The sequence below is a fragment of the Suillus clintonianus genome, assembly GCF_016758775.1.
Source record: "Suillus clintonianus strain FC179 chromosome Unknown DEU56scaffold_49, whole genome shotgun sequence".
NCBI classification, from domain to species: Eukaryota; Fungi; Basidiomycota; class Agaricomycetes; order Boletales; family Suillaceae; genus Suillus; species Suillus clintonianus.
Genome location: NW_024539273.1, coordinates 167,552 through 180,832, shown reverse-complemented (window position 1 = coordinate 180,832; position 13,281 = coordinate 167,552). Strand labels below are relative to the sequence as shown.

The 13,281-nt window shown below is 47.8% G+C and overlaps 5 protein-coding genes across 5 annotated transcripts; 3 read left to right on the top strand and 2 right to left on the bottom strand.

The window, feature by feature from the left end:
- Positions 1 to 50: 50 nt before the first annotated feature.
- DEU56DRAFT_914033 (uncharacterized protein) lies at positions 51 to 789 on the bottom strand (the record flags this gene model as incomplete). Its single annotated transcript, XM_041357586.1, has 4 exons — positions 51 to 279; positions 336 to 407; positions 458 to 585; positions 640 to 789. The coding sequence occupies 4 exons, from the start codon at positions 787 to 789 to the stop codon at positions 51 to 53; spliced, it is 579 nt and encodes a 192-aa protein (XP_041207120.1).
- Positions 790 to 3,455: 2,666 nt separating this feature from the next.
- Positions 3,456 to 5,685, bottom strand: DEU56DRAFT_757233 (uncharacterized protein; the record flags this gene model as incomplete). The annotated part of the gene is made up of 7 exons (XM_041350102.1): positions 3,456 to 3,477; positions 3,531 to 4,605; positions 4,655 to 4,761; positions 4,813 to 4,941; positions 4,996 to 5,140; positions 5,183 to 5,381; positions 5,434 to 5,685. The coding sequence occupies 7 exons, from the start codon at positions 5,683 to 5,685 to the stop codon at positions 3,456 to 3,458; spliced, it is 1,929 nt and encodes a 642-aa protein (XP_041207119.1).
- A 260-nt stretch (positions 5,686 to 5,945) lies between these two features.
- On the top strand, positions 5,946 to 6,683 carry DEU56DRAFT_914031 (uncharacterized protein; the record flags this gene model as incomplete). The annotated part of the gene is made up of 4 exons (XM_041357585.1): positions 5,946 to 6,024; positions 6,080 to 6,142; positions 6,196 to 6,496; positions 6,554 to 6,683. 4 exons carry the CDS (start codon positions 5,946 to 5,948, stop codon positions 6,681 to 6,683), a joined length of 573 nt encoding a protein of 190 aa, XP_041207118.1.
- A 1,537-nt stretch (positions 6,684 to 8,220) lies between these two features.
- On the top strand, positions 8,221 to 11,371 carry DEU56DRAFT_739278 (uncharacterized protein; the record flags this gene model as incomplete). Its single annotated transcript, XM_041348715.1, has 8 exons — positions 8,221 to 8,496; positions 8,552 to 8,923; positions 8,971 to 9,167; positions 9,215 to 9,927; positions 9,979 to 10,294; positions 10,352 to 10,932; positions 10,957 to 11,016; positions 11,079 to 11,371. The coding sequence occupies 8 exons, from the start codon at positions 8,221 to 8,223 to the stop codon at positions 11,369 to 11,371; spliced, it is 2,808 nt and encodes a 935-aa protein (XP_041207117.1).
- A 306-nt stretch (positions 11,372 to 11,677) lies between these two features.
- On the top strand, positions 11,678 to 13,076 carry DEU56DRAFT_423900 (uncharacterized protein). Its single transcript, XM_041346165.1, has 4 exons — positions 11,678 to 12,506; positions 12,559 to 12,600; positions 12,656 to 12,984; positions 13,033 to 13,076. The coding sequence occupies exons 1-3, from the start codon at positions 12,111 to 12,113 to the stop codon at positions 12,893 to 12,895; spliced, it is 678 nt and encodes a 225-aa protein (XP_041207116.1). The 5' UTR covers positions 11,678 to 12,110; the 3' UTR covers positions 12,896 to 12,984; positions 13,033 to 13,076.
- Positions 13,077 to 13,281: the final 205 nt, after the last annotated feature.

Sequence of the window (13,281 nt, the reverse complement as noted above, 5' to 3'; positions counted from 1 at the left end):
CATGCGAAAGGCGTACTAGGCAAACAAATACAAGGGCTGCGAGGAGCGTTCTAAGTGTATGTGTTGTCAGGGGCAACAGCGGCAGGAATGGCTTTGATCATCTCAAACAGGTTAGTTCCTTCGTCCGTCTTGATATCTCTGAGAGCGTGACGAGGGCAAATAGGCGGCCATGGTATGTTGTCATCGCTAAACTTGGGTTTGAGAGGAACACGCACAGGAGCAGGTGGACGCTCCCTGATTCCGACCAATCGTACAGGATTCGCGTGGAACAAGGTACTACTGTAGATGCGTTTTGTGTTAATTTGTGATTTAAAGATTAAAAAAAAAGGTCTTACTCAGAACTGGTAGACATGATTTTGAGAGCTGCGAGAGTGTTCATGATCGTGTTTGCTTCAATAGCGGAGCCACTGTAAATAAGTTAGTAGGAACATGGAACGAGAACACTCAAAATACTTACGTCTTGATTTTCTTGTTCTTGCGGGCCCTCTTCCGTCCATTGCTCGAAAACAACAACTCAGCTTCACTGTCAGTGGACTCTTCAACATGCATGAATTTGACAGCATCTTTCAGACGAATGATGAGTTTCTATAGGAGAATTGTTAGCATACAACCAACTGAATGTGTCTACTTAGTACTTACCACGGGACCTGGTTTTTTAGGCGTGAATTTGATTTCGTATGCCGGCCATCCTACGAGGAGATTGTCGACTTCCATAACGATAATGTTGTCGCGGAAATCAGCACTGTCGGTGCAGTCAACAATATCTGAATCAGCCTGAGTTGAAGACATAGTGGTAGTAGAAGGTAAGGACGTTATCAAGTTAAAATTTGAATTTCCGAGTCGTTGATTGATTGATTTGGATATATTTACGTCGGAGGGCTTGTACAGCTGGATAGAAGATCTGCACTGATCTCGTTACTAGGGCGGTACAAAAAGGATATCATCCTCCCGCATACCTGGGATGAGGATCCCTCACCTGATCTTCCCTAATCTCTTCCTTGGTCGCAGGGGCCCGATAGAAATCCTCTGCGTATGGTAGACACAGTCAAAGCAGGAGAACCTGAACAGAGGTACACGTGCACTGGCAACCGTCAGGTCGTCGTACCGTTCGGGGACTCTAGTCCACTATAAGTAGCTATATCTTCCCATAGGCCATCAGACAGGCACAAAATGCAGTGATTGTCATTATTGTATGTTTATCTCATTGAAATCTGCTGGTTATTTGGAATTTCCCCTACATATTCCTCTCCCATTATTTAATCTCAAAGTGCGGTGGCTGTGCGAGATTACATAGTCAATAGATCTGGAAATTAACAACAAATATTCGAGACTGATTCTGCGAGGCGAGTACCCAGCTGATGATATCATACTGCAGTGAGTGTTCTGCCTACACTCTATTGGTCATTTCAATATACTCTCTATGTGCATGCTCTAGTCGTACATCAGTATTCGCAGCTGTGGCCTGGGAGAGCGGGTCTCGTGTGACGGTAGTTACATGATTATATTTGCACCGCCTTTGACTTTCGGCGTGATCAGGGCCTGATAAAAGCAAAAATGGACGATGTTGAAAGGTGATGTGGGTTAGTGATGCGCCGGGAAAGCGAGAAAACATTGGATGAACGTGCGCCAAAAACGGTTGAGGGTATGGGATAAGGGATCTCCGCGCTGTCCCCACACAAAACTGCCAGGATGACGAGTGAACAACGAGGAAAGATGAAATGCTACGGCATATGAATCATTTTTCAGGTCATCTGGACGCAGCAGGGTCCCACAAGCACACGGCAACACTGGAATGTGGGAAATAAACAAGAGATTGACGCTCTAGCTTTTGTATTCACACCCACGAGCGAAGTTCCTGTGCAGATTTAAGAAATAGCCCGTCTTGCTGTGCTCACATTGTAGAATTCTTCCCTCTCTCATCCTCTTGATAACTCTCACCTGAACTTGCAGCGTAGCTGAACTAACAATCAGACCTACTAGAGGCACACTGCTCTCGCAAGTGTTCCAGCGGGAATCTTCAAAACGACCAACATTCAGACCTACAGCACACAAAGAGAGCGCACCGTACATTCAAGCGCATCCAGAGAGCACCTCCTGGATTTTACTAGTTGACAGTTTCTCTCGTGGAGACGCAGCCATGGCTTCCACATTGAGGATGGCAGCTGCCACTAAATTGATTCTGAACCCAAAAAAGACTTTGAATTCGAGTGATGGAGGGCCGATTAGATCCATATCCTACTTTCCTGATGGCCAGCGAATGATCAGTGGATCTTGGGACAAGACCGCTCGGCAATGGGATCTGAAGGCGGGTAAGGAGCTTGAGGAAGCGCGGGTTGTTTGCGAGAAGAAGTTGTATGCAGTGGCGGTATCAAGGGATAGTCGATGGGTTGTTACTGCTGGTGGACATCACAATCACGGGGAGCTGAAAGCCTGTGAGGTTGAGACGGGGATTGTGAAAGGATTTGAAGGTCACTCAAGTATAATCACCTGCATTGATATCTCCACGGACAGCAAGTTGCTGGCGAGTGGGTCATGGGATTCTACAGCGCGAATATGGAACTTGTGGGTATACTGGCATATTTATCAATACAAACCCAGGGATAGTAACAGGACAGTTTTTGATACTTAGCGAGGATCCCCAGCCCCTACAATAGTATGCATACAGGCTTCTCTGTATCAATACTCATGCAAGGGCTAGAAAGCAGCTTTTCGGCCAGTATGCATACAGGCTTCTCTGTATCAATACTCATGCCAGGGCTGAAAAACAGCTTCTCGGGCATCACCGGCTATCCTATTCAGGATGTACCTTAATTCCTGCCGTGCTTCTGCGCTTCTCGGTATCAATTATCCGGCAAGCAGCAAGCCGAGCATTCCTCACCCATCCTATTTGGGATACACCTTCTTCTCCCATCTAAATATATCACATACCTTCGGTTTTCTGTTCCTATTTAGGATACACCTTCTTATCCTGTCTAAATATGTCGCATACCTTGGTTCTTTAGATTGACGCATTCCAAAACAAGCCCTATGATATTTCTTCTCATTGTATCAATACATACGCATGTGACATTTGACCCTATGATATTTCTTCTCATTGTATCAATACATAAGCACGTGACATTTGCCACCAAAATTTTGCTAAGTCCTGTAGACTGTCTGCTTCTCGTCTTCTCGTTGTATCAATACATTAGCACGTGCCATTTGCAACCAAAATTTTGCTAAGTCCTGTAGACTGTACAGTATTAAAAGCAACATGCTTCGCTACTAGTAAGTCCTGGGCCCATCATGTATCAATACAGTAGCATGTGCTGTTGGCGCCAATCAAACAATTGTATCATCAAGAATGAATATATTTGCATTGATTAATACATGGTACAAGATTAAGACAGCGCGCGCATATACATGGTGACAAGAACATTGAGAAAATGCTCCCAATGAGCTTACAGTGGCCTTCTTCACGCGACGGACTTGCGAGATCTGCAAAAAGACGCTGTGACCCTTCTACACCACACTGAGAATAATTGACTTACCTCTTTGAAGTGCTGCCAATCTTGTTAGCATCCGTCAGATGGGTTGATGGGAGGCGCATTCGACTGCCGCGACGGAACGACTGATTGAGTACATCATCAAATGGGTGCACCTCCTCCGTTGTCTGGTCCACAGTGGTGCTGGCAGGGCACATTTCGATGCTCGTGGACATGTTAGACACGGGGGCCTTCGGCGCCAAATAAATCGTGGTTGTAGGAGGAGAAGCAGACAGAGATACATCTGCTACAGGCGCGACTGCTGTAGGTGAGGTAGGAGGATAGGCAAACGGAGGCACATCTGCTGCAGGTGTGGCAGGAGTTGCAGACCCGTGAGTTGCAGGAGCAGCAGAAGCAAATGGAGACGCTGCAGGTGTGGCAGGAGGTGCAGACGTGTTAGCTGTAAGAGTAGCAGAAGCAGACGGAGGTGGGGTGGGAGATGCAGACCCGCGAGTTGCAGGCACAGGCACAGCCGGAACCATAGGAACCGTCGATACCGGGACTGCCGGAGGTGCACGGGGAGACGTTGATGTTGAATCACAGAGGTGATCATAGATAGAAGGGGCCTTAGCTTTACCCAAAGTGACAGGACACGCGCGGGGTATTGTCTTGCCGCGGCCAGAAGGACTATGTGAAGCCACACGCGCAAAGGTGGCACTAAGACGAGGTGGAGAAAAGCTGGTAATCCTACCAGCATCTAAGTCCTTCTTCCATGCAGTGATGGGCGTGTCTGGGCTATTCTGAGAAAGGGAGGGAGGGAGTATTGGAAGGCCGGACTCCGTGTCAGGTTCAGGCTCAGGTAAACTAAGGTAAGGGTTGAGAGACTCGTAGAACCCAGAATTGAAGGAACTGTTGGGGAATGTATACTCATGCGGGCCATGGGAAGTTGGGTGAATCATTGTACGAAGCTCGTTTTCAGCGGGGTGTATGGATACACCTCCACCTTCCACGATGGGCACAGAGTCAGAAGTTGTTGGAGGGATGGGATCGAATGTAAGAGGAGTGGGATCGAACGTGTCGACCCCACTGAAAACGTCGATGTGCTCCAATACTTCAGGTGGTGCAGATGTAGCGCTAGTAGCTGTGAAAGTTTTAAAATTTCACTTATAATTAAAAGGTCGTGTACTTACCAAATGCGCCCTTCAGAAACATGGTGAATGGTTCAACAATCCGTTTGGTGTGGTCGGGAAGTGAGTCGCAGAAGGTGAACCCAGTGCTCCCCTTCCCATGGTGAAAACTGTCCGCGCATTAGAATACCTTTTCCAATGAGGTAGCAGCATATACTCACCTGAAAACACGAACGTCCCCATTTGCACGTGGATCCGGGCCACCTAGGTATATGCTCCTGTGCCAACCAGTTGTCTCAAATATTGTCTCTAGTAGTTGCCCGGCTACCCCACCCAAACCTTGAATATATCTATTTGTATGTTAGCTGCACTTAGAAACTTGAGTGAACGAAAAACAAACGTACTGAAGTTTGAGAGAGTCTGAGGGATTCCGCAACCCCTCAAGTTCACATTTTGCCCTTTCAGCACGACGCCGACATTCGGCCTTCGCCTGCTCCTCCATCTGCATCACATAGGCTTCGCCGCAGGCTGCCATCACCTTGCTGGCTTCTGCACGAATGCTGGACATGCGGGTGTTTTTTGTGTACTCACCATTCTCCACTTGGGCCGCAACTTCTTCTTTGATCGAGGAGTCTTCCTTGTAGTCCGTTTGTAAGAAATGTTCCACAGCGGTAGGTCCACGTGTCCGAGCAGTCGAAGTTGCCATCAACTTGGTGATGGTCTTGGTGAACTGGGTGTGGCGTGCCCTACCAGCAGAAGACGCTCCTCGATAACAGTAAGAGCGCAGTTGCTGCATTAAGGTGGTTTAGCTGTGAACCGAAATGAAAATGTATGTAACGTACTCCCTTGCGCTGCTTAACGAGTTTACCTAATTCTTTTATTTGATCACTCATTAATTCAGCCTCGGTAAGAGGTATCCCAGTTGTGCTATCTTTGAAATGGATGCCAACTTCTGGCCATTTCACAAACCATTCTAAGCACAACTGGTTCAAGTATGCGGAGACAGAACCCTGCAGCTGACTCAAGCGGAAGCCATCCATCTTAGACTTCAACCAAACAGTCTGTTCGTGAGTCGTCCACGAGGCTCCAGGCATCTATTGTTCCCATCAAGGTAAGTAGGTATCAATACAAGATCGTGTGACACACATACAGTATGTTTTTTGATGTTTGATAACACCGACACCTCCGACTTGTATGAATGCCCCATATAGGACGGAGTTTCAACTCTATTTCCAATTCAGCCAATCAGATGAGGCGTTTATTTTTCAGCCTTATAAGCCGCGTGTGTATGAGAAACTTAATGTCAACATTCACAGCTAGTTCAAATTCGCAACATTCCTCCTGTTTGATCAATATGAAGGTCTACCCTGATGAGGACGACACCTTCACCTTGACTGAGCTTTGGAGTGCATTACAACTGATACGCCAGAATGGTAAGTTTTCTCGTCATCATTTTATTTGTGTATCTGAGATTGTATATATAACAAGCGGCTATTGACAACGGATCCCACCAGTTGACCTTTGCCCAGAATAGCCCTGCCCGAGCCGACGGTAAGTGTCATTATGTCAATCAAACCTAACACTGACGCTGATTTCATATGAAGGTGCGGCTGATCCTGCCGGTGATGACCTCAGTGACGACGAGTTAACTGTCTCGCAGCCTCCTCCTGGCATTGTTCCAGCCCAGACGCAGCCTCCTCCTGACATTGTTCCAGCCTGGACTGCTCAACCATCCACATTACTTGATTCAGCTGCGCAAACCGCTCAACCATCCACATTACCAGCTGCGCAACCTGTTCCAACTGTCACTGCGCAGCCTCTGGCACAAGCGCATGCCAACCCTCCTGCCTCTTCACGCTGGTACACTATCACCGTTGGGCGTGAGACAGGCGTCTTTCAGGGCTGGTATGTTCTCTGACACCCTAACCGTGTTTCTTTGAATTCACTCTAACTAATTGTTAGGCACAGTGCTCATATTCATGTTGTTGGAGTCCCGGGTGCATGTTTTGCTCGTCACCCCACTCGTGCTGCTGCTGAAGGAGCGTACACAGAGGCACTGGCTGCTGGTGGAGTGATGCAGGTGCCGGCATGATGTGAGAGTCCACGCTGCACAATGTAGATGTATCTATGTAGTCTATTTTGTCATATTCTTGTCAATCAATCACATTTTCTTGTTCACAAATACATTGTCACCTGAGACAGCCAAATTCTAGTCCGTCGTGTGACAAATGTTGTTCAAATTGGACTCTGGGCGTACATTCATGAAGATGTCTCGGGATATGTAAAAAATTCTGAATGTGAGCAGTATATAATTCTGCAAACATGCTACTCTAACGCCTGGTGAAGCCCGTCTCAAGCTAGTACAGCACGCACGATGCAACAATGCTACCAAAGTAATTGTCCCGAAGCTGTGGCAGTGCCACCTAAGTAAGTACTATGTAATTGTGTTTGTGCTTTATAGCATTTGCCACACCTTTGCCTCACCGCAAACTTCGCCTCCTGATCATACCACTCACACTCTCACTTCACCCAAAAAAATGGGGTGGCATCGGAAGCCTTCGCCAGAGCACAAAGAAGCATGTAAACACTCAAAATGTATACACTATGCACGGTAAGTGGTTTTTTTTTCATTCTTTTTCATTCAATTCAGTAACTATTACTCAAACGCAAGGCATCTGGGCTATGAACGAATCAAAGCATGGCATAGATGGAGGCGGCGTCAGGGTGCTACAGAGGTGTGTTCATAATTTTGGAGGTTTAAGACATTTTTATTCATTTTATAGGCTACCCTCGATGCTTTTCATACTATGGAAGACCTATGGACCAGAACTTACACTGGAGGTAGCCGAAATCACAACGGATGTGAACCTCACATTATTGCCCTTCTTCAAAATGTGGACGAACAGGGCTGGAGTGCGGTTAGACCTGGGTTTACGGGTGAATTAGCGGAGGCGAGGATTTTACTTGAAGAAGTCGAGACACTGGCAAGTTCAGTTACCAATTTGGAGGGTCCCTGTACTGTCCAGCTAATGACCGAATGTTCGCGTCTCCTCTGCCGTGCTCGTCTCTGGCTTGCATCAGAGGAGGAAATTCTCCGGCTTATGGATGAAGGACCAAATGTCCTCGACGATGCATTATTTACCAATAACTTAGTCTGGCAGAGGCCCTGATCATTAATTACATATTCGAATCGCTGTGTACTCACGTGACAAGCTTTTTTTTGTTGATCAATCGTTTCTGTTGATCGATCTTTTTTGTTGATCGATCATGGCCCCATCTCGCAAGCGCAAATTCGACAAATATCAACGCCAGTTTATTGCAGAAAATCTTGCTAATGCAGCACAACAAGCTGCAGCAGCTGGGCATGATGATGCGGGGCCTGGCACTTCATGTCACACGCACATGTCTGTTGACGTCACTAACAGACTCCGTCCTTTAGCCAAAACGACATATTTCTCTGCGCCCAATGTAATCTCACCAGCCGCTAATTATGTGCCATCAACACTTATTTCTACACCCTCCGAGTTGGAAACTGATTTCGTCGTTGAAGACGCTTATATAGATTATATTGCGGACACGAACTTCAATCCAGAGCCAGTCGGAAAGACAAGCAAACGCTCACCAGGAGTATGTGCATCTCACTTCACGTTCTTTTACCTGTCGCTAATTTTTTGCAATTAAAGGACGACCCTAAAAAACTGTGGCTTCTGGAGAGAGACATTTTCCTTCGCAAATTCATCAGGCTCGAAAGCTGTGGGGACACGATGTTGTCTCAATTCTGTCACGGCCTCCATGGCTGTGACAACGAGCCCGTATATTGTTGTAGCGACTGTGAAGGACTTCAAATGTATTGTCAATCGTGCGTGGTAGCTCTCCATTGTGCCATGCCCCTGCATCATGTCGAGGTATTGTTTTGAAAGTTTATTTGCCTTCTAAGTTCTGATCTTCGATTACACACAGGTCTGGACAGGCGAATACTTTCAGCGCACCTCCCTTCGCGATCTTGGGCTACGCATGCAACTCAGGCATCCCCCGGGGGTCTCATGTTGTAACCCAGTGCCAGCATTTGATGCCGAATTCACAGTTCTTAACACTAACGGTATTCACAGTGTTGCGCTCGATTTTTGCAACTGCGAAGCCGCACAGACTCACGCCATTCAGTTATTGCGTGCTCGATGGTACCCTGCTACAAGTACTGACCCTCGAACGGCTGCTACCTTCCGACTCCTAGATCATTTTCAAATGTATACGTTCGAATCCAAGGGTTCTGCATTCGAGTATCATCAAGCTTTGTCTCGCTTGACTGACAACACAGGCGCAAAGAGGCCCAAGGTAAGTCTTTCGCTATTTCATACATATTATGACTAACTATATACTAGGACCGCTACGAATCCCTCCTTCGCATTAGCCACCAGTACCGCCATCTAATTGCCCTCAAAAGAGCAGGCCGGGCTCACGACATCTCTGGGATTTTGGGGACGGAGTCAGGCGAACTTGCCGTGGTTTTCCCGGCTTGTCCCCAACCTGGAAAAACCTTCCACCACACTGGGCAGACACCCCTAAAGAAAAACAGTAAGTCCAGTCCATTCACCTATACACGAGGGCTTATCTTGATCCACATAGGTGGTTGTATAGCCTGTTTGTCGGGATCGACGCGAATTTTCGAATGTGTCGTCGGAACAAATCATCGGAGCAAGCGGATCCCAGTTTTAGTCAGGGCTGGGCATATTTTGTTGAGGATTCCGGGTTCAAGAGCGTCCTAGACATGCACGCGGGGCTCACACGGGAGAAGAGCAGCTGCGCAAGTCATAACGCAGTGAACCTTGCGGATTCGAAGCGAGTGCGCGGCCTTGCAGCGACGGGCATTGGTGCCGTTGTTTGTGCAAGGCATAACTTCAAGCGTCCCTCGGTGGTAGGAGATCTCCAGAAGGGGGAGAGATATGTTAACATGGATTACTTATTTTTTTCAACAATGACACACTCGAGCGACATTGTTGTTGTCAACGTCTCGTATGACATCGCGTGCCAGTGGAACAAACATCTTTGGGAGCGCATGTCTCAGTATCCCTCCAACATTCATCTGGCGCACACCAGCAAGACAATAACCTTCCTCGTGCCGAAATTCCACCTCCCCGCCCACGTCGCTCCATGCCAGACTAAATTCTCCTTCAATCTTATCAAAGGGATGGCCCGAACCGATGGCGAAGCGCCCGAACGCGGATGGTCCAATATTAATCCCATGGCTACTAGCACACGGGAGATGGGAGCTGGTTCGAGGTGTGATGCGCTCGACGACCACTTTGGCGACTGGAACTGGCGGAAGGTGTCTAACTTTGGTAAGTCATTACCCTCGTCATCAATAGTTATCTGACTGGCGCTTTCAACAGGTGTATTTCTTTTGCAAAAGCTCAAGGATGCCATCCCTCAACGTGATCAACATATTTCGGACCTTGTCGATTTTGAAGATGCAATTCCAGCCGAGAGCCTCGCAACCTGGCGTACAATGGTAGAGGGTTGGGAGACTGACCGATCTAACGCAAACCCATTCGACTCAGCATCTTCACCCATGACGCAAGCTTCTGTTCGACTGGAGCTCTCACAAGTTGAAGCAAACCAACTCAAACGCGGACTCGACATGTCCTTGCACTCTGAGGTTTCACCAAGTGTCCTGATAGTTGTCAGAATCGAGCTCGAGACTCAGCAGTAAGTACCATTATTCTCCGATCCTCAATGTAATTTACAAATTGTTTTTGTTGACAGGCGCCAGCTTATTCATGAAACCTCAAGCATAGGTGCACACGCTACTGAAATCGAGCTATCTACACTTCAGCAGCGGACAAACACACTTCGTCGTCGAATCGAACACTGGATCAAGATTCAAACCCTTTACATGCCGTGTGTCGTACGTCTTCGTGAGATGATCGATGCTACCTCTGATAATACAGAAGAAGACGTCCACAGTATCAAGCTCTGGATGCCCTCAGCTATTGTCACCCGGTCTCTATCTTGTGACAGAAACCTATTGCTCATCAAATGGAAGCTTCGCAGAGCTCAGGGACACGAGGCACTACATGAACTTCATCAGCACCTGCGGCTCAAGCATCATCTTACTGGCTTCAAGAAGGACTGGATTACCGGTCAACGCAGACACACGAGGTCACGTGGGATCATCGACACAGTGCAGAAAAAGATTGACACTGCTGCCACCAAATATCGCATTGCTTGGGCCTCCCTCAGTGCTCTTGCTGAGCCTCTTCTTGAAATTGACTGGAAGGCCGAGTTCCCGGTGCTCGAGAAAGAGGATGTCCGCAGAATGACGGAGGACCAAGCAGCAGGGGAAAGTATTTCTGAGGGGTGAAGATTAGTTTCCATATCATGGATTTGGAAGCAACATTATGGCGCCGGAGAGGAAGAGCTTTCAGATGGTAAGCTCACCTCATTGTCCCCCACCGTCTCAGCCAGTTCTCTTCTGAACCCTGTTTTCCAGCTATGCGCATTGAGTGGTGCAAGGCTCGTGCACGTGCTAACCGATGGTCCGAGGAGGTAGAATTATTGCAAGAGGAAATGCGGCACGTTCTCACATTCTTTGATTGGCATGCGGCCTGGTGGGTGGAACGTGCAACATCCAAGACGTGGCTCGGGCCCATCGAGAATGAAGGTGCAGTAGTGTATGCACATCGGCAAGCTGCCATTCGGAGGATGATGCGTGACCACTGCTCTTCAATTTGGAGCATTGTTCCTGGCCTCATTGCCCAGTCATTGTGCAATACCGCTATCTAATGGGATATGTTTTTTTCTGTGATTCTGATGTATTTTGTCATTAATGTCTGATTAACTACATGCTATTGACACAACAAACTAGTACCTATCTGTTCCAAACAATAAACTAGCACCTATCTGTTCCCAATGGCATAGCAATGCTATGTTTAATGTTTTCAACAACTCTCCGTGTTTACCAAATTGGGACGACATATTTGATGGCGGTTGGTCTATATTTAAGCCCATTGATGGGGAGGATCTATATTTAAGCCCACAAAGGGAAACAATCCAGGGACGAGAACCAGTAAGATCTACCCCGATCAGTGGGGCCTGAGAAACTGTGCTAGGGACGAGAACCAGTAAGATCTACCCCGATCAGTGGGGCCTGGGAAACTGCGCTAGGAACTGTGCTACCTTTCCCCAGCAAAGTATGAATAAAGGGAAGTACCTGAAGGGACCATACTCCCTGGAAGAGTATCAATAAAGGAAGCACCAGGGATTCCTTGGTGAGTATCAAAAACTATGCTGTTACTATGGCTAAGGAGTATGGATACTCCTGCCAGGGTGTGGTGGGAACTTGGAGACCGGCGAACTCGTGGCCGGTCCATTTGAGTTTGGTGATTTTGTGGGCGCAGTTCGATTCTCGACGGATTCGAAGAAGCTCGCAATCAACTCAGGAGTGGGGAAGTGCCTTCAGGTCTGGGATATTCCAAAACAGAAATTGGATGCGAGCATAGGGGAAATTGGCGGAGGGCGTGTGATGCTTGCGCCAATTTTCTGGACAAATAAAAACAAAACCATCGTGGCCGCATCCAGCTTGACGGACTCAGAAGATGACCATGCCTCGACAATTTACGAATTTGACGCCTCGACGTCGGAGACTGTCGGAACTCCCTTCGAAGGGCACACCGAAACTGTCAATGGTCTAGCACTTTCATCCGACAACATTCTCCTCGCTAGCTCTTCTGGGGATGACATCAAACTCTGGGCCTTCGAGTCCCGCCAACTCCTCGCTTCCTTCGACGTTCAACCTCCCCATACCCTTACCCTCTCACCTGACTCGTGCAAACTAGCTTACACGAGTTACGATAAGAACAACGATGGGTACAACATTTACATATGCGATATTCCGCCCAATGTGCTTGCTCAGGCCCGTGTACGCATTTCCCGAAAATATCTACTGCTCGTGTTCTGATATTCCCTTACAGACTAATGCACGCAAAAAGTCAACCCTCCATGATCTTTTAAATGTACGTGCCTCATTCTTTTACTCATTACACCACTCATACATTGTTATCATTGCAGTCTGACGCAACTCGTCGTCCTCCTGCAGTGCACCGCAAACCACCGATACCCGCCATACCTACGGTGCAGAGGCCTCCGCCTACAATCAACCCACAGCAACCCATTTTACTTCGCCTCCGCAAACTTCTTCCCTTCTCTTCTCGTACGGCCACAATTCCTCCTGTTCGCAATCATATTGAGCCTCGCGGTCCTCTAGATGTATGTCCCCCTTTTTTGCTCATTTCTCATTTGACTGGATAATCGCGATGTAGTTTCCTGCTACGTTGCTCCTACTCCACTCTCTCTCAGGGCGCACCACAACTCAGGGACGTTTGGATATCAATTCCGGCGTGAGTTTCCGCTACCGGTATCACATTGTTGGCTCACATTTCATTCAGTCTCAACCACTACCTACCACCCGATCGTCTGCCACGCCGCCCACTACCTTTGCTACCCGCCTACAAAATATATCAACCTGGTGGCCTGTTCGTGCAGGTCATGCACTTCCGCCTATTGTTGATGTCCCTCTCGCGCCGGGTCAATTGGTGTGCTTGGTTCGTTTTTACTGCTATCACTGAGGTCTCATTCATTGAATCGCAGCGCAATGCTGCAGCAGGTGCTCCCGGCCCTGACAATGAATATATCCG

What these genes read in the sequence shown, in the direction of transcription:
- DEU56DRAFT_423900 (XM_041346165.1), top strand. Translation starts at nt 12,111, where the DNA reads ATGCTTGCGCCAATTTTCTGGACAAATAAAAACAAAACCATCGTGGCC. An exon ending in ATGTGCTTGCTCAGGCCCGT is followed by an intron (nt 12,507 to 12,558) that starts GTACGCATTTCC and finishes ATTCCCTTACAG; the next exon opens with ACTAATGCACGCAAAAAGTC. An exon ending in CCCTCCATGATCTTTTAAAT is followed by an intron (nt 12,601 to 12,655) that starts GTACGTGCCTCA and finishes TTATCATTGCAG; the next exon opens with TCTGACGCAACTCGTCGTCC.